Source organism: Bombina bombina, chromosome 1 (genome assembly GCF_027579735.1).
Source record: "Bombina bombina isolate aBomBom1 chromosome 1, aBomBom1.pri, whole genome shotgun sequence".
Taxonomy (NCBI): Eukaryota; Metazoa; Chordata; class Amphibia; order Anura; family Bombinatoridae; genus Bombina; species Bombina bombina.
The window spans coordinates 426,352,714-426,372,912 of record NC_069499.1 but is presented as its reverse complement, the minus strand read 5'-3'; the positions used below and the strand labels follow the sequence as shown (position 1 = coordinate 426,372,912).

The 20,199-nt window shown below is 36.0% G+C and overlaps 1 protein-coding gene across 1 annotated transcript in view; it reads left to right on the top strand.

The window, feature by feature from the left end:
* The window catches only part of KCNH7 (potassium voltage-gated channel subfamily H member 7), a 1,107,705-nt gene that overhangs the window by 457,848 nt on the left and 629,658 nt on the right, over positions 1–20,199 (top strand). Inside the window, exon 3 of the mRNA XM_053698381.1 lies at positions 6,604–6,759. Within this exon, the coding sequence (XP_053554356.1) occupies positions 6,604–6,759 (156 nt within the window). The remainder of the gene's footprint in view (positions 1–6,603; positions 6,760–20,199) is intronic.

Below are 20,199 nucleotides of genomic sequence, written 5' to 3'. Positions count from 1 at the left end.
GGAGAGCCAAAGAGAAGGGGGGGGAGCCAAAGAGAAGGGGGGAGAGCCAAAGAGAAGGGGGGGAGAGCCAAAGAGAAGGGGGGGAAGGGGGGGAGAGCCAAAGAGAAGGGGGGGAGAGCCAAAGAGAAGGGGGGGGAGCCAAAGAGAAGGGGGGGGGAGAGCCAAAGAGAAGGGGGGGGAGCCAAAGAGAAGGGGGGGGGGGAGAGCCAAAGAGAAGGGGGGGAGAGCCAAAGAGAAGGGGGGGGGAGAGCCAAAGAGGGGGGAGAGAGAGAGCCAAAGAGGAAAAAGAGCCAAAAAGGAGAGAGCGCCAAAGAGGGTGGAGAGAGAGCCAAAGAGGGGGGAGAGAGAGCCAAAGAGGGGGGGAGAGCCAAAGAGGGGGGAGAGAGCCAAAGGGGGGGGAGAGCCAAAGAGGGGGGAGAGAGAAAGCCAAAGAGGAGAGAGAGCAAAAGAGGAGAGAGAGCCAAAGAGGGGGGGAGAGAGCCAAAGAGGGGGGGGGGAGAGAGCCAAAGAGGGGGGGAGAGCCAAAGAGGGGGGGAGAGAGCCAAAGAGGGGGGAGAGAACAAAAGAGGAGGGAGAGAGAGCAAAAGAAAGGAGGGAGAGAGCCAAAGAGGGGAGAGAGAGAGCAAAAGAGGGGAGAGAGAGAGCAAAGGAGAGGGGGGAGAGAAAGCAAAAGAGAGGGGGGAAGAGAGAGCAAAAGAGAGGGGGGAGAGTGCAAGGGGTGGGACCGCTGTACCGCAAAAAATGGCCCGTGTACACGGGCTTTAGTACTAGTATATATATATATATATATATATAGTGTATACATTTTACAATGTATATAATACATATATAAAATGCTAGCAATTTATCTCAGATATGACGGTCTGTCCAAAATCTACATTGAGAGAGCTTTGTTTGTTTTTTTGCAGTATGGCTTCATAAATATAACTCTTAAAGGTCAGGCTAGAAATGTGCACATTTCAAGTGTTTATTTTTTTATTATTATTGTTTTATTAACTAACTTCAGATAAAATTATCTCCTTGGAAAGGTTTCATGATGAAGAATGAAGGGCCCAAATAGTTCTGGATTAATATAAGTTGCTCTTATATTAATGAGTATGTATAAAAACAAATACAACCGGAAATGTACATGTAACATTTTTCTTTAATGTCTTTAATAAATGAACATATTAAATCAAACATATAAGTTTTATTACATAATACAAAGTTAAAACTGACAGTGACTTGAATCATAGTGGATTCCTATTTAATGGGACATTCCGGACAAATGTTTAATGCACATAGATGAATTACATCTTTGAATAGAAACATATTAGCAATATACATGTATTGGCAAAAATGCTTCTAGTAAAAGCTATCACTGTTTTAGTGTTAATGTTTTTCTCTGCACGTGCACGTGCACGTGCACGTGAAGCATAGCTAGATATTCACAGTGCACCAGCATTTTAAATACTACAGCTGCCCAGAGTGCTAGTGGGGCTTTTATCATGTCAGCAATTAACAAATTGAGTCATTACCAGATGATACAAGCACCTTGGGCTCTCTGAGCAAGTGCTGTGTTTAAAATGCTGGTGCACGGTGCATACTTAAATACAGACTTGAAACAGCTATAGCTTTTATTAGAAGCATATTTTGTAATACATGTATATTACAAAAATGCTTCAATTCAAAACCGAAATGCATTCATTTGAATTCCAATTTTGGCTGGAATGTCCCTTTAATATATGAGGGAGTGCTTTTTGGTGAGGCTGGATTGAAGCAATTAAATTCATATGTAATTACTTTTAATTCCCTTAACCCCTTAAGGACCACAGCACTTTTCCATTTTCTGTCTGTTTGGGACCAAGGCTATTTTTACATTTCTGCGGTGTTTGTGTTTAGCTGTAATTTTCCTCTTACTTATTTACTGTACCCACACATATTATATACCGTTTTTCTCGCCATTAAATGGACTTTCTAAAGATACCATTATTTTCATCATATCTTATAATTTACTATAAATTTGTTTTATAAAATATGAGGAAAAAATGGAAAAAAACACACTTTTTCTAACTTTGAACCCCAAAATCTGTTACACATCTACAACCACCAAAAAACACCCATGCTAAATAGTTTCTAAATTTTGTCCTGAGTTTAGAAATACCAATGTTTACATGTTCTTTGCTTTTTTTGCAAGTTATAGGGAAATAAATACAAGTAGCATTTTGCTATTTCCAAACCACTTTTTTTCAAAATTAGCGCTAGTTTCATTGGAACCCTGATATCTGTCAGGAATCTCTGAATATCCCTTGACATGTATATATTTTTTTTTAGAAGACAACCAAAAGTATTGATCTAGGCCCATTTTGGTATATTTCATGCCACCATTTCACTACCAAATGCGATCAAATAAAAAAAATTGTTCACTTTTTCACAAATTGTTTCACAAACTTTAGGTTTCTCACTGAAATTATTTATAAACAACTTGTGCAATTATGGCATAAATGGTTGTAAATGCTTCTTTGGGATCCCCTTTATTCAGAAATAGCAGACATATATGGCTTTGGCATTGCTTTTTGGTATTTAGAAGGCCGCTAAATGCCAACGCGCACCACAAGTGTATTATGCCCAGCATTGAAGGGGTTAATTAGGGAGCTTGCAGGGAGCTTGTAGGGTTAATTTTAGCTTTAGTATAATGTAGTAGACAACCCAAAGTATTGATCTATGTCCATTTTGGTATATTTCATTCCACCATTTCACCGCCAAATGCGAACAAATAAAAATAAAGCGTTACATTTTTCACAATTTTAGGTTTTTCACTGAAATTATTTACAAACAGCTTGTGCAATTATGGCATAAATGGTTGTAAAAACTTCTCTGGGATCCCCTTTGTTCAGAAATAGCAGACATATATGGCTTTGGCTTTGCTTTTTGTTAATTAGAAGGCAGCTAAATGCCGTTGCGCATCACACGTGTATAATGCCCAGAATTGAAGGGGTTAATTAGGGAGCTTGTAGGGTTAATTTTAGCTTTAGTATAATGTAGTAGACAACCCAAAGTATTGATCTAGGCCCATTTTGGTATATTTCCTGCCACCATTTCACCGCCAAATGTGATCAAATAAAAAAAAGTTAACTTTTTCACAGATTTTTTAACAAACTTTAGGTTTCTCACTGAAATTATTTATAAACAGCTTGTGCAATTATGGCACAAATTGTTGTAAATGCTTCTCTTGGATCCCCTTTGTTCAGAAATAGCACACATATATGGCTTTGGCGTTGCTTTTTAGTATTTAGAAGGCCGCTAAATGCCGCTTTGCACCACACATGTATTATGCCCAGCAGTGAAGGGGTTAATTAGGGAGCTTGCAGGGTTAATTTTAGCTTTAGTGCAGGTATCAACCTCCCACATGACACATCACACCCCCTGATCCCTCCCAAACAGCTCTCTTCCCTCCCCCACCCCACAATTGTCCCCGCCATCTTAAGTACTGGCAGTAAGTCTGCCAGTACTAAAATAAGAGTTTTTTGGGGATTTAAAAAAATAAATAAAATAATAATAATTCTTCTCTGTAGGATCCCCCCTTAGCCCCGAACCTCCCTGACCCCCCCAAACAGCTCTCTAACCCCCCTCTCTGTCTTATTATGTGCCATATTGGGTACTGGCAGCTGTCTTCCAGTACCCAGTTTGAAATCAAATATGTTTTTTATAAAATTGTATTATTTTAAAAATACTATTTTCTGTAGTGTAGCTGCCCCCCCCCTCAACCCCCACCCTCCCAGATCTTTAAAATTTGTAATGTTCCCACCCTCTCTCCCACGAGTACCACCTTACAGTTGTTCCATAGTGTAGGGTTCCCACCCGCGCGCGCACCCGCTCCCGTGCACCCGCGCACACATGCTCACGTGCACTTGCGCGCACCCGCGCATGCGTGCCCTCGATCCCGCCCCCTTCCCCACCGATGGCCGCCCACCCACCTCCCTGGATCATCTCCCACCCACCAACGAACATGGCCATTGATGGCCGATGCAGAGAGGGCCACAGGGTGGCTCTCTCTGCATCGGTCGGCTAAAAAATGTTATAGCAGGATGCCTCAATATTGAGGCATCACTGCTATAACATGAAAGCAGTTGGAAGTGATCAGGATCACTTCCACTGCTTTCAAAGACCAACGACGTACGGGGTACGTCCTTGGTCATTAACTTCATTTTTTTTGCAGGACGTACCCCATACGTCGTTGGTTGTTAAGGGGTTAATAAGGTAAAAACATCCACAAAAAATATTTTTTTACAGTCAGTATAATATAATTTTTGACAAGTCTGTTAAAGGCAGAGGTTGATTTCCCTGCTGTCCCTTTTTTGGCTCCAGGCCTCAATTCCAAAATATTTCGTTCACAAAACTCCACACACTCTAACTTCTTCCCCACAAGAGCCTGTCCTTGTATCTTCAGACCTTCCAGACTCTGCTCCAGAGCCTACGCAGTTAAAGGGACACAAGTCAAAATTTTACTTTTATAATTCAGATAAAGCATGCAACTTTCCACTTTACTGTCATTAACAAAATGTGCACAGTCTTTTTATATTACACTTTTGAGTCACCAGCTCCGCCTCCTACTGAGAATGTGCAAGAATTCACAGAATGTACTTATATGGATTTATGATTGGCTGATAGCTGTCACATGATACAGGAGAAGTGGAAATACATATAACTTTGAAATTTGTCAGAAAAAAATCTACTATTCATTTAAAGATGTGGCTCTGATAATCAAAAGTCCTACGAGGCAGCAATATATTCAAAAGGTATCAGACGCTTTGCCAACATTACTGTTTAAAGGCAGCATCGCCAAGAGGCGTTTTACTATACATCACAATGGGTGGCCATGCTAACAAAATATTCCTAGCAGCATCGACACAGACATTGGAGATTTGAAATAAAAGATCCCTTTTAAATGTGTTGCACCGAGCCTAATAAATATACCTATGTACCCCTAAACTGACATAACCCACCACCGCAAACTAACCCTACACGAATTAACCCCTTAATCGCCAATAGCCCACCACAATAAGCTTCCTAACCTAATAACCCCTACAACACCAATAGTCCACCCCAATAAATGTCCTAACCTATTAACTCCGATACTGCCAATAGTTTACCGCAAACTTCCTAACCTATTAAAGGTATATGAAACCCAAATGATTTCTTTCATGATTCAGATAGAGCATGCAGTTTTAAGCAACTTTCTCATTTACTCCTATTAGCAATTTTTCTTTGTTCTCGTGATATCTTTATTTGAAAAGCAGGAATGTAAGCCAAGGAGTCAGCCCATTTTTGGTTTAGCACCTGAGTAGCGCTTGCTGATTGGTGGCTACTGCCAGTTAACTGCAAAATTAGGCACTTTATTATGTATTTTATCTTGCAGACTTGTTATGATGTTAAATTGATAGACTACTCCTCTAAAATGTTTACCCCTCAAGGTGTTGTCTTTTCTATCTCCTGTAGAACCAAATCTATGTCTTCCATTTTCTATCCCTACTTTCCTGAACAAGCCCAGCTATGTGTGGTCTTATGTTTGATAGAAGATTAATGAAAAAATCTTTCCTCTTCTAAACAATTTTTTTTATCTTTTTTATCTTCTCCTCACTTACCGGTTTCCTCTAAATCAATTAATAGATGGGTAACATTGATTATGTCCCAACTAGCAGGTGTGGAAGACAATTACAATTATCCTAACTTTACGACGATATAATCTAGATTTTATTAAAAAGACAGAGACTCAATTTTTTCCCATCTAAATTCCCTTCACTTATGTTATCCTTTATTGTTTTAGTATCTGATTTCTATTTTTTTTTTTCAGTGCCTTCTACTTCAGGATTTAAAGTAAAGACTCTTTCAAACAATTATCTTAATTGTTTCAGCACACAGGAATATTTATTGTAATCTAGTTTATCAAGTTTACAATCAACTTTCCTATGCAAATTCCATTGTCTACCTTCTATTGTGTGGCTCATCCTATTGTTTTTGTTTTCAATATTTTGACTTCTATTTCCAGTATGGGTATCTAAGCAAAGAGAGAAAGATTGACTGATTACTGGTCACTATGAGGTTACTAGAGCTTTCTAATTGGTCATTTTCCTCAATGAACATTATACTTGTTATTTCTTTGATTGTTTTGTTTTTTTCTTGTAAATGTAATGCTTTCAAAGGCTGTTGAGCAATAAAGTGAAAATATTAAGCAAAATATTTGTCTCTGTCTAAAATCTAAGTAACAGATAATCAGATTTTTTGATCAAGCCCAGAGGATGCTATATGTTATAATATTATACCGCAACCTGGCATGTGGATTTATTATAAATGTTTCCAATACAAATGTTATCTTATAAAGCAGATACACTAATTATTACAATCTAATATCATACAAATTTTGATAATTTGTCACTAGAATCATTCATGAATCTAGGTATTTGTTCTGAATGCATAGGTAGATATTTAGGTGATATAAGTGTAATTTTATTTTGACACATATATTCAGGGTGTTTGTATTAGAGCTACCTATGTTTAAATCCCCATTAGGGATGGACAGTACAATATTGAATATTAATATCATTATTTCTCTTTCTTTTTCAGGAACCACCTTTGAGTGTAGTACACACATTATTCCAGTGAAAAATCAGGAAGGAGTAGCAATGATGTTCATTATGAATTTTGATTATGTTACAAAATTGGATTCTCTTGATTCCCCTGAGAAGATAAGCACAATTCTTCCTATCAAGACAGAAAATCGTAAGTAATTAACTATTATGTATATTCAAAGCCATTAAAATAAAGTTGTGTGAACCTAAATATAGTCTCATAATGTGCTAGAATAGAAGTGTTATGCAGATATAATAATATAATAATATGAGATATTATGTGAACCCGGAGAAGAAAAAGCCTTAGGCCTAAATGGTGGCCTCCTGTGTTGTGCATTGTTGCTGTGGCTGATTCTGTGTAGATTATATCTCCCTTTTACTCAAATTATTTATGCCTAGCCTCAGAAAATACCCATGGTAGCTGGTTGTGGCCATTATATTGTCACAATTTTATGTACTAAAACTACAAAAGCTAATATTATAACAATTACTCTAGTTTAGTTATAAATTACAAATTTAGGGCTAGATTACGAGTGAACCTCTATTTATTATTACAAGTAGAAAGTAAAAAGTTTTTGCACGATCACTAACCCGACTAGTGCAAAAAGCAGAATTTCGAATCTCACAACCGTGTTAATGTATTTCCCCATAGAGAGAGATATATACACATATATACAGGAATATCTATTTCAAAATACTTAGAACATATTCTCCTATGTGAAGAACATTGGAATATGAAATAGTTACTGTAAATACACAGTTAAACAATTTAATAAATATGAATATTGCATAAAAATTATTTTATATGTTTTCAGCTACTTGACTGCAAAGGGGTTGAATGCGCGCACACACACACACACACATATATATATATATATATATATATATATATATATATACTGTATGTGTGTGTGTTTATATGTGTACATATGTCTGTAAATACATACACATATAAATACACAAGACATATATAAATACACATATATAAATATAAACATATATATATATATATATATATATATATATACATATATATATTACACAGCTAGATTCCGAGTTTTGCGTTATGACTCAAAAAGCATCGTTATGGCCACTATAATAAACCTATTAACCCCTAAACCGCCACCCTCCAGCAATCTGCCGTCCGCCCACACCTCCGCTATAATAATAGGTTTATCCCCTAACGTAGCCCTAACACCCCTTAACTTAAATATAATTAAAATAAATCTAATTAAAACTTACAATTATTACCTAAATAATTCCTATTTAAAACTAAATACTTACCTGTAAAATAAAACTGAAGCTAGCTACAATATAATTAATAGTTATATTGTATCTATCTTAGATTTTATTTTTATTTCACAGGTAAGTTTGTATTTATTTTAACTAGGTAGACTAGTTAATAAATCGTTATTAACTATTTACTCGCTACCTAGTTAAAATAAATGCAAATTTACCTGTAAAATAAAACCTAACCTGAGTTACACTAACACCTAACATTACAATAAAATTAAATAAATTAAATTAATAAAATACAATTATCTAAATTACAAAAAAAAATAAACACTAAATTGCACAAAATAAAAAAAGAAATTATCAAAAATAAAAACGAATTACTCCTAATCTAATAGCCCTATCAAAATAAAAAAGCTCCCCCAAAATAAAAAAAAACCCTAGCCTAAATTAAACTGCCAATGGCCCTTAAAAGGGCCTTTTGTGGGGCATTGCCCCAAAGAAATCAGCTCTTTTACCTGTAAAAAAAAATACAAACACCCCCCAACAGTAAAACCCACCACCCACACAACCAAACCCCCAAAAATAAACCTAAGCTCCCCATTGCCCTGAAAAGGGCATTTGGATGGGCATTGCCCTTAAAAGGGCATATAGCTCTTTTACTGCCCAAACCCTAATCTAAAAATAAAACCCACCCAAAAACCCTTAGAAAACCTGACACTAACCCCCGACAATCTACTTACAGAGCGGGTCCATCTTCAAGAAATCCGGCGCGGAGCATCCTCTTGATGATGATTTTTTCACCTTTAATTCCTAATGGCTGATAAAATTCTATCAGCCAATCGGAATGTAAGGGATGCCATCTTGGATGACGTACCTTAAAGGGAAACCTCATTATTTGTTGACCATCGGAAGAAGAGGATGCTCCGTGCCGGATGTCTTGAAGATGGACCAGCTCTGCGCAGGATGGATGAAGATAGAGGATGCCGTCTGGATGAAGACTTCTGGCCGCTTGGATGAGGACTTCTGCCCGCTTGGATGAGGACTTCGTCGGCTGGATGAGGATAGATGTCCGGTCTTCCAAAACTGTAAGTAGATCGTTGGGGGTTAGTGTTAGGGTTTTTTTCAAGTTTTTTTTGGGTGGGTTTTATTTTTAGATTAGGGTTTGGGCAATGTAAAAAAGCTAAATGTCCTTTTAAGGGAAATGCCCATCCAAATGCCCTTTTCAGAGCAATGGTTAGCTTAGGTTTATTTAGATAGGTTTTTATTTGGGGGGGGGGTTTGGTGTGTGGTGGGTTTTACTGTTGGGGTGTGTTTGTATTTTTTTTACAGGTAAAAGAGCTGATTTCTTTGGGGCAATGCCCCGCAAAAGGCTCTTGTAAGAGCTATTGGCAGTTTAGTGTAGGCTAGGTTTTTTTTTATTTTGATAGGGCTATTAGATTAGGATTAATTTGTTTTTATTTTTGATAATTTCTTTTTTTATTTTGTGTAATTTAGTGTTTATTTTTTTGTAATTTAGATAATTGTATTTTATTAATTTAATTTATTTAATTTTATTGTAATGTTAGGTGTTAGTGTAACTCAGGTTTGGTTTTATTTTACAGGTAAATTGTATTTATTTTAACTAGGTAGTTAGTAAATAGTTAATATCTATTTACTAACTAGTCTACCTAGTTAAAATAAATACAAACTTACCTGTGAAATAAAAATGACACCTAAGCTAACTACAATGTAACTATTAGTTGGGGGTGGCAGATTATGGGTTAATAAGTGTAGGTAGGTGGTGGGTACGTTTGGGGTGGCAGATTAGGGGTTAATAAATTTATGTAGGTGGTGGCAACATTGGGGGCGGCAGATTAGGGGTTGATATGTGTAATGTAGGTGGCGGTGATCTTAGGGGCGGCAGATTAGGGGTGTTTAGACTCGGGGTTTATGTTAGGGTGTTAGGTTTAAACATACATTTTCTTCCCCATAGACACCAATGGGGCTGTGTTACAGAGCTTTTCATTCCGTGATCGCAGGTGTTAGGATATTGTTTAGCCGGCTCTCCCCATTGACTATGGGGAAATCATGCACGAGCACGTCAAAACACTGCTTGTATTTGGGTGAAGCATGGAGCTCAACGCAACCATATCGCCTGCACAAGCCGTTTTTTGCAAACCTGTAATAGCAGCGCTATGAAAGGTGAGCGGTGAAAATAACGTACAAGTAATTAGCAAGCCAGCCATAACGCAAAACTCGTAATATGGCTGACAGTTTTATATATATAAAGCGTAACAGTTAACCAGAGCTCTGAAGTTAAATTCAATTGCACTCGAGCAAAAACGGTTACTTTCAATCTTGCAGTATGTGCGCTACTTCCGACGTGCGCAAATACCCACGTTAACCCCTTATCGCTAAAGCTCAACAATTAGAGAGCCACTCGTAATCTAGCCCATTAGTTTCCATTGTAGTAATTTTTTTTATCTTATTAGTTAAAAAATCTATCAATGGAAATATAGGCATTGATTATTCTGTGCTCCATTCATTCGAAATAGGACCAATATAGGCATAATTCATGTGAGCAAATATTTGATGGGCAGTGGAAAGCACCAGAGGAAGCTTTTGCTTCTGTGCTTTCAAAAGAAGAAACAAATGTAAGCATACTATTATAGTATTCCCAATCCTCTTCAGCTTAAGCAAAATAAATTGTAAATGCGCTACAATTCATTTTAAATACAGAATTATTTGTATTTACTATAGGGCAGATTACGAGTGGTGCACTAAAAGTTTCGCGCGAGCGATAAGCAGTGTTTGTGCATTGGGTTTACCGCTCGTATTGCAAGTTAAAAGTAAATGCAATCTCTTGAGCGTAATCTCGATTTACACTAGAATGATTACCGCATCTTCGGAGCTCTGGTTAACTCTTTTGCGGGGGAAGAAGTGTCATAAAACACATCAAAAATACATTACAAAGTACAGTTACACTTATAATAACACTATCTAATAAAAATTATTTAAAAAAAATATTGCACACAAATGTTATAAGAGCTCAAAGATATGAGGTCTCAGGTGTTAGGAAAAAAAAAGGAAGGCAAAGGGCTTTAACATTGAGATACAGTACATATACACATCTAAATATGTAAATGTTTGTGTGTGTGTTTACATGTGTGTACATATGTATTTATATTTTTCTATTTGTATATATGTATTTACAGACATATATACACACATATAAATACATATATTGTCTCCCCTCTCTCTCTCCCCCTCTTTTGTTTCCCTCTCTCTTTCTCTCTCCATCCACATCTCCCCTCTTTCTCTCTCCCCACTCTCTCTCCCCTCTCTCTCTCCCCTCTCTCTCTACCCTCTCTCTCTCTCTCTCTCTCTCTCTCTCTCTCCTCTCTCTCTCCCCTCTCTCTCCTCTCTCTCTCTTTCTCCCCTCTCTCTCCCTTCTCTTTCTCTCCTCTCCTCTCTCTCTCTCTCTCTCTCTCTCTCTCCCCTCTCTCTCTCCCCTCTCTCTCTATCTCCCCCCTCTCTCTTTCTCTCTCCCCTCTTTCTCTCCCTTCTCTCTGTCTCCACATCTCCCCTCTCTCTCTCTCTCCCCTCTCTCTCTCCTCTCTCTCTCCTCTCTCTCTCCCCTCTCTCTCCTCTCTCTTTCTCCCCTCTCTCTCCCTTCTCTTTCTCTCCCCTCTCTCTCTCTCTCTCCCCTCTCTCTCTATCTCCCCCCTCTCTCTTTCTCTCTCCCTTCTTTCTCTCCCTTCTCTCTGTCTCCACATCTCCCCCCTCTCTCTCTCCTCTCTCTCCCCTCTCTCTCTCCTCTCTCTCTCTCTCTCTCTCTCTCTCTCTTCTCTCTCTCCCCTCTCTCTCCCCTCTCTCTCTATCTCCCCCCTCTCTCTTTCTCCCCTCTCTCTTCCCCTCTTTCTCTCCCCTCTCTCCACATCTCCCCTCTTTCTCTCTCCCCCCTCTCTCTCTCCCCCATCTCTTGTGTCTTGATCACAGGACTGAGTGGGCGGGGCAGTTAAACAGTAGGTCATCCATACTCCAGTAACCTGCTTGCTTACTCTGCTGCAAAGTATCTCTGGAATTTTTTTTTTTAAATGTTGGCAATTATGCAGATTAATATAGGTAAAGGAGGAATATAGATTCCATATAAAAGGAAATTAACTGTAAAGATGCACTGTGACTGCCACATCTTAGATTGGACAACTTTGAAATAAGCACATATACACCACAAAAAGTATAATTAACTATAGCGCCACACATAATTTCCTTTCTAAAACTGCTATTTTCTTCTTTTTTAAATAGTCTGAAATATCTTCAGGTCTAAAATATATTCTTCTTGCAATATTATTTGTTTAAGTACAGTATTCTACAGTATGAACTGAAACTATATAATAAGGCATAAAGATATACAGTATATCACAAGATATAGACATTGGGTAATAATATGAAACAATGTGGACAACTGTGATTTTACACTAATTACAAACTGATACAAAATGCTCGTATAAAAAGAATATATTGTCAGTATCATGCTTTATACGATCGGGTTGATTGACACCCCCTGCTAGCGGACGATTAACCGCAAATCTGTAGGGGGCGGTATTACACCAGCAGTTCGCAAGAACTGCTGGTGCAGTGATAAATGCAGACAGCGTATGCTGTCAGCATTTATCAATGTGCAGCAGACATGATACTCTACATTGTATCATGTCCGCTTGCACATTAGTAAATTGACCCCTTGGGGTCTTCTTTGAGATCCACCTTTAAAGATTAGGTTTCTTCCTATCAATATGACAGTATTTTTTATTGCACTTTTTTTTAAAAGACCAGTATGCAATCTTTACCAATAACTATTGACTTTGGGACAAGAGAAAACACAACGAACCAAGTCTGCACTGCTAAATCTACATTTTTTACCCAAATTATCCTTAAGAGTTTTTCCATTTAGACATTACATATGGTGTCAGGTATGTATGATATAATATTTTAGATTGAGATTCTCTCCAGCTTGATATTAATGTTGCTTTTCTAGTTCTTTTCATGCTTTATTGAAATTATTCTTTTGTGATATTACTTTCAGGTAATTATTTTAACCATTTATTTATAGATTCATATATATATATATAAAAAAAATATGGTCATTAAAGGGACACTGAACCCATTTTTTTGTTTTGTGATTCAGATAGAGCATGCAATTTTAAGCAACTTTCTAATTTACTCCTATTATCAATTTTTCTTTGTTCTTTTGCTATCTATATTTGAAAAAGAGGGCATCTAAGGTTTTTTTTGGTTCAGAACTCTGGACAGCATTTTTTATTGGTGGCTGTATTTATCCACCAATCAGCAAGAACAACCCAGGTTGTTCACCAAAAATGGTCCGGCATCTAAACGTACATATTTGCATTTCAAATAAAGAATGAAGAACATTTGATAATAGGAGTAAATTAGAAAGTTGCTTATGCTTAAAATGTCATGCTCTATCTGAATCACGAAAAAAAGTTTTTTGGGTTTAGTGTCATTTTAACTATTTTGTATAGGATTGAGCCCAAGGTATTGCCAAGGGAAAATAAATTAATGCTAGGTTTTATAATATCCCATTTATCAACATCATATATAGAGTTGCCTAGGTTGTTACAGTAATGTCTAAGCTGAAAATATAAAAAAAGATGTTTTTTAGTACAGCTGTATTTATTTTTCAGATAATTTATTTTTCAGATAATTAAAGTCCTGTATAATATTTATTTATGTATCTATTATTTGATAAAGATGGGTAAAATTTCTTTCATTGCCATTGGTCACATATATTACGTGTAATGAGTACTTCTGGATTGCCCTTGATAGGTAGATATTTTGAAAAGTAAAAATATATTTCAAATTTTCTACATATTTTCTGCCATATCATAATCAGATTCGAAATATTTTCTAATTTTTTTGATCTTATAGGGTAGTTTTTTATATTCTATATGTATCAACACATTTATTTCATAAGGTTTAACCATATTTTTCTCTAAGTCTAAATTGATAAAGTTATTATTTTCTGCTAACCACGCCTAAATGATTTTGCTAAAATTGTCCAGTTATATATTTCTACATCTGGTAATCCAAGCCCTCCCCATTCGTTCGAGATACCTAATTTTGCATAAGCAATTTTTACCTTTCCAAAATAAAAGGATTAAAGCTTTTTTGAGTCTACTAATATCTTTACTTTTAATAATTAGAAGTAGAATTTGGATTAAATATAATATTTTTATCAATTTTTCCATATTTATTTTCCCTGAAAGGGAAATTGGTAAGTGTATTCATCTCTTAATTTCCTCAAGAATATTCAGAAATAGAGGATCATAATTTAATTTATACCATTCTTTTGGTATTCGGGAGAGCTCGATTCCCAGGTATTTTATAGAATTATTTACAGTTTTGAAAATGTGAGTATTTATAGAGTTTTTTAATTTAATTAACCACATGATTTCAGATTTTCCTTTATTGATTCTATACCCTGATAACACACCAAATGAATCTAAAATTTCTATTATTTTGGGTACCTGTGTTGAAGAATCTTTAATAAATAGTAACATATTGTATGCATATGCTGCAACCTTCGATTCAGTGTCATCAATTTGTGTTCCATTTATATTTTCACAAATTTTTATCATCAATGGTTCTAAGGCAAGATTAAAAAGTATTGGTTAGAGTGGGCAGCCTTGTCTTGTCCCTCTTTGTAATGTAAAATATTTAGATTGTTGATTATTTATGAGAAGTGCTGATTTAGGCAAGCAATATATTGCTTTTATACATTTTACAACATTACCTGAAATCCCAAATTTATTTAATGATGTAAATAAGTGATCCCATTCCACTGAGTCAAATGCTTTTTCAGCATATACTTACAAAAGCAATATATCTAGGTTTTGTTTAGTTAAACATTCTTTGTTAGCCCAAACATAAGAGATTACATTAATCGCCCTATGTATTTTATAAAATGCAGACCTACCATTAATAAATCCATATTGGTTTGAATGTACGAGTGATGGGATGACTTTTTGTAATCTATGTGTTATAATTCCGAGTAGTATTTTAAAGTCTGTATTTAACAGTGAGATGGATCTATATGAGGTTAAATCATATTCATCTTTCCCTGGTTTTAGAATTAAAGTAATTGTTGAATCTGAAAATCTATTCCGATGTTGTGTAGGATTAGCTGAAAATATAATAATTAAATACCCATAATTATTATTGAAGTTATTTCAGAACCCATAAGTTTATATAATTCATTTGGCAGGTTATCTGGGCCTGATGCTTTATTAAGAGCTAATTTCTTAATTATTTCCTCTTTCTGGATTGGGTTATTTAAAGCTTCTAAATTGTCAGGTTCTATTCATGGAACTTTAATATTTTTCCAAAATTTCTCTTTATTAATGTGGTCACTTGCCTGGTTTTTATATAAATTTGTGTAAAATTCTAAGAAGTTTTTAGAGATTTATTCTTGAGATGATACATTTATGTTACCCACTTTTATATTACCAATTATGGTTTTTCTCTTAAATATTTTATTTAGTCTTGTCCAATATTTGCCTGCCTTATTCCCATACCTTAAAAATGTACTTTTGGTTCTTATATCTTCTTTTGTGGTCTTTTGTAATAGAAATGTATTCCTTTGGTCTTTAATTGGCATATTTTATTCCAGTTAGCCATCGTAGGGTTATGTAAGTATTTATTATATATATGAATATATATATATATATATATATATATATATATATATATATATATATATATATATATTTATATATATTATTTGATGCACTGGACAGCTGTATTTCCTGTGCTTTTAAATTTTTTTTGTCTTTTTGCTACATAAGATATTATTTCTGCTTTTAAAGTCGCTTTTGCAGATTCCCAGTATATTATAGGTTTTTCACTGTACTCTTTATTAAAACTTTCAAATTCCTTCCATTTATTTTTTTGCAAATTCCTGAAAATCGTTATTTGATGTTAAATATCTATGGAAATGGAAAAGATGACTTTTTTTTTCTTTTTTTTCCTCATATTCTATACAGATAGGATCATGATTAGATATTGTTATTGGGTGTATATCTGTTTTTGTAATATGTGTAGTGATTTTATCTGATGTAAGAAACAGATCTTTTCTTGAATGGGATTTATGTGCCTTGGATATACAAGTGAAGTCTATAGTATTGGGATTTTTGTACCTCCAGATATCTCGAACACCTAACTTAAAGTATATACTATTCAATAGCTTAGTATCCATGATATTGTTTACCACATATTTTAGAACTATCTATGGGCGGTTTCGGTTCCATATTAAAATCCCCACCTATAATTTAAATAGTATCCATGTAATCTATTAATTTATTCTGTAAATCTTCCAAGAATCTAATGTCAAATCAATTAGGTCAATAGACATTACAGATTGTGAATATTTCTGCATTTATACACATCTTAACAAATACCACTCGTTCACTAGGATCAATAAATGTATCTAAAATTTAGAAATACAAATTTTTATTTATGAGGATGTCTACTCCTTTCTTTCTACTGACACATTCATTAGCAATCACCTCTCCTACCCAACCAGCTTAAAGTTTTATCATTTCTTTTGAGTTTAGGTGTGTCTCCTGGATCAGGCCTATATCTGTCTGTTTTTTAACTGTTTCAAAATGGCTTTCCGCTTAATGATTGATGTAATTTTTCCCAAATTCCATGATGTTAGTTTAAGATTTTTTATTCCAAGCTCAGCCATATGTAACTAGTTTCTGAAGGGTACGGAAACAGCTTCAATTAGTAAATGGGAGGGAGAAGAAAAGAGAGAAGAAAAAAAAAAGGAAAAAAGGAGGGGATAACAAACAGAGAAGAAACTTTACACAGGCTTTTATTGCATACTCAAAAAAAGATACATATTCATACCAAAATATATGACAAGTGGCAGAAGTGTAAAACAGAATGCAGGCTAGGAGCGAATATCAAACTACAAAGTACCTGGTATTATACAATACAAACGTGTGTATTTTATAAACTTCAAAAAGAGTTGATTAAAAAACAAATGTTTTATTTCACTTTTAAAGTAATTCCATGTAGATTTCTAAATGAAAAAAATGCACCATTCAAAAATGTTAGCGCTCCTAAGAATATTCAACAAACTCAAAAGATGCAGTTTCCTTTGTACTTCCATGTATTACCCAGTAGCTGCACCCTTTTTTAATTGTATACCAGGCCTGTAGACACCTAATGCATAATCACTGAACCAAACAATCTTCAAACTCTGTTTAATCATTGAAGGTCTTCTGCCCTGACCATTGATGCAAAATATATTATGTTTAGCTATAGCTGAGAATATACATTTATAACAGTTTCACCACATTCCCCTTCACTTAACTCAAACCCTCTGCTACCAATCGGCTAGATTACGAGTCTTGCGTTAGCCTTAAAAAGCAGCATTAAGGGGTCCTAACGCTGCTTTTTAACGCCCGCTGGTATTACGAGTCAGGCAGGAAAGGGGAATGTGGTGAAACTGTTATATATGTATTTTCTCAGCTATAGCTAAACATAATATATTTTGCATCAATGGTCAGGGCAGAAGACCTTCAATGATCACTCACTTTTTAAAGCGATCGTAATACCGGTGTTAGGCAAATCCCATTAAAAAGATAGGATATGCAATTGACGTAAGGGGATTTGCGGTATGCTAAAATCGCGGAAAAAAGTGAGCGGTACACTCTCTACCTCCAAGACTCCTACCGCATTTTAAATTCAGTAGTTAAAGGGACACTGTATCCAAAATGTTTCTTTCGTGATTCAGATTGAGCATGAAATTTAAAGCAACTTTCTAATTTACTCCTATTATTAAATTGTCTTCATTCTCTTGGTATCTTTATTTGAAATGCAAGAATGTAAGTTTAAATGCCGGCCCATTTTTGGTGAACAACCTGGGTTGTCCTTGCTGATAAATTCATCCACCAATAAAAAAGTGCTGTCCAGAGTACTGAAACCAAAAAAAAGCTTAGATGCCTTCTTTTTCAAATAATGATAGCAAGAGAACGAAGACAAATTGATAATAGGAGTAAATTAGAAAGTTACTTAAAATTTCATGCTCAATCTGAATCACGAAATAAATATTTTGGGTACAGTGTCCCTTTAAGAGTTTTATGGGCTAACGCCGTAACATAAAGCTCTTAACTAAAGTGCTACAAAGTACACTAACACCCATAAGCTACCTATTAACCCCTAAACCGAGGCCCCCCCACATCGCAAACACTATAATAAAATTATTTAACCCCTAATCTGCTGACCGGACATCGCCGCCAATAGGATTGAAGTTCAATCCGATTGGCTGATCCAATTAGCCATTAGGATTGAGCTTGCATTCTATTGGCTGTTCCAATCAGCCAATAGAATGTAAGGTCAATCCTATTGGCTGATTGCATCAGCCAATAGGATTTTTCCTACCTTAATTCCGATTGGCTGATAGGATTCTATCAGCCAATCGGAATTGAAGGGACGCCATCTTGGATGACGTCACTTAAAGGAACCTTCATTCAGTCATCAGATCAAGAAGGAAGAGGATGCTCCGCGTCGGATGTCTTCAAGATGGACCCGCTCCGCTCCGGATGGAAGAAGATAGAAGATGCCGTCTGGATGAAGAGTTCTGCCGGTCTGGATGTCCTCTTCTGCCCGGATTGGATGAAGACTTCTGCCCCTCTGGATATCCACTTGTGCCCGGCTGGGTGAAGACGGCTCAATGTAGGGTGATCTTCAAGGGGGTAGTGTTTTTAAGGGTGGGATTGGGTGGGTTTTAGAGTAGGGTTGGGTGTGTGGGTGGTGGGTTTTAATGTTGGGGGGTATTGTATTTTTTTTTACAGGCGAAAGAACTGATTACTTTGTGGCAATGCCCCGCAAAAGGCCCTTTTAAGGGCTATTTGTAATTTAGTATAGGGTAGGGAATTTTATTATTTTGGGGGGCTTTTTTATTTTATTAGGGGGATTAGATTAGGTGTAATTAGTTTAAAATTATTTTCTGTAATTTAGTGGGGGGGGGGTTTCCGTAATTTAGTTTATTTAATTTAATTGTAATTAATTGTAGGTAGTTTAGGTAATTAGTTTAATTATAGTGTAGTGTTAGGTGTAATTGTAACTTAGGTTAGGGTTTATTTTATAGGTAATTTTGTACTTATTTTAGCTAGGTAGTTATTAAATAGTTAATAACTATTTAATAACTATTGTACCTAGTTAAAATAAATACAAGGTGCCTGTAAAATAAATATAAATCCTAAGCTAGCTACAATGTAACTATTAGTTATATTGTAGCTAGCTTAGGGTTTATTTTATCGGTAAGTATTTAGTTTTAAATAGGATTAATTTATTTAATTATGTAAAATGTATTTTGTTTAATTTAAATTATATTTAAGTTAGGGGGGTTAGACTTAGGTTTATGGGTTAATAAATTTAATATAGTAGCGGCGACGTTGGGGTCGGAAGATTAGGGGTTAATAAATTTAATATAGTTGCGGCGATGTTGGGGGGGCAGATTAGGGGTTAATAAATAGAATGTAGGTGTCGGCAATGTTGGGGGCAGTAGATTAGGGGTTCATAAGTATAATGTAGGTGGCGGCGGTGTTCGGAGCGGCAGATTAGTGGTTAATAATATAATGTAGGTGTCAGCGATAGTGGGGGCGGCAGATTAGGGGTTAATAAGTGTAAGGTCATTTTTCTGATGTTATTGTCGGCTTGCAGAAAACTCGTAATACCAGCTTTGGCTTAAGGTAGCGGTAAGAAAAAAGGAGCGTTAGCACTGCACAGCCTTACCGACAAAAACTCGTAATCTAGCCATAAAAGTTTACTGCTTTGTTGTATAATAAAATGTTACTTCTGTCAATCTATGTTAAATTGCTGTTCAGTTAGAGGGCCGGATTTAACAAGCAGCGGATGCTTATGAATCCGACTGAAGTTTCCGGCTCGCAGGAAACTAAAGTTAAGAAGCAGCAGTCATAAGACTGCTGCTCATTAATATCTCTGCCACCTTTTAGGTGGCGGACGGCAATCATCCCAATCCAATATGATCGAGATGATTGACACCCCCTGCTAGTGACCGATTGGCTGCAAATGTGCAAGAAATGATTGTGCAATGTTAAATGCAGACAGTGTATGCTGTCAGCATTTAGTGATGCCGGGCGGGCATGATTCACTACAGCGAATCATGTCTGCCCGGAACTTGATAAATTGGCCCCAAAGAGCTTACAGATTTATATTTGTATATATTTATCTGTTTATCTGTGGGAATTAGTGCCCATTCAGCAAAAAGAGCATTTGTAAGTTCAGGCACTGATGATGTAGCAGAACGTCTGGCTCGCAATCTGCA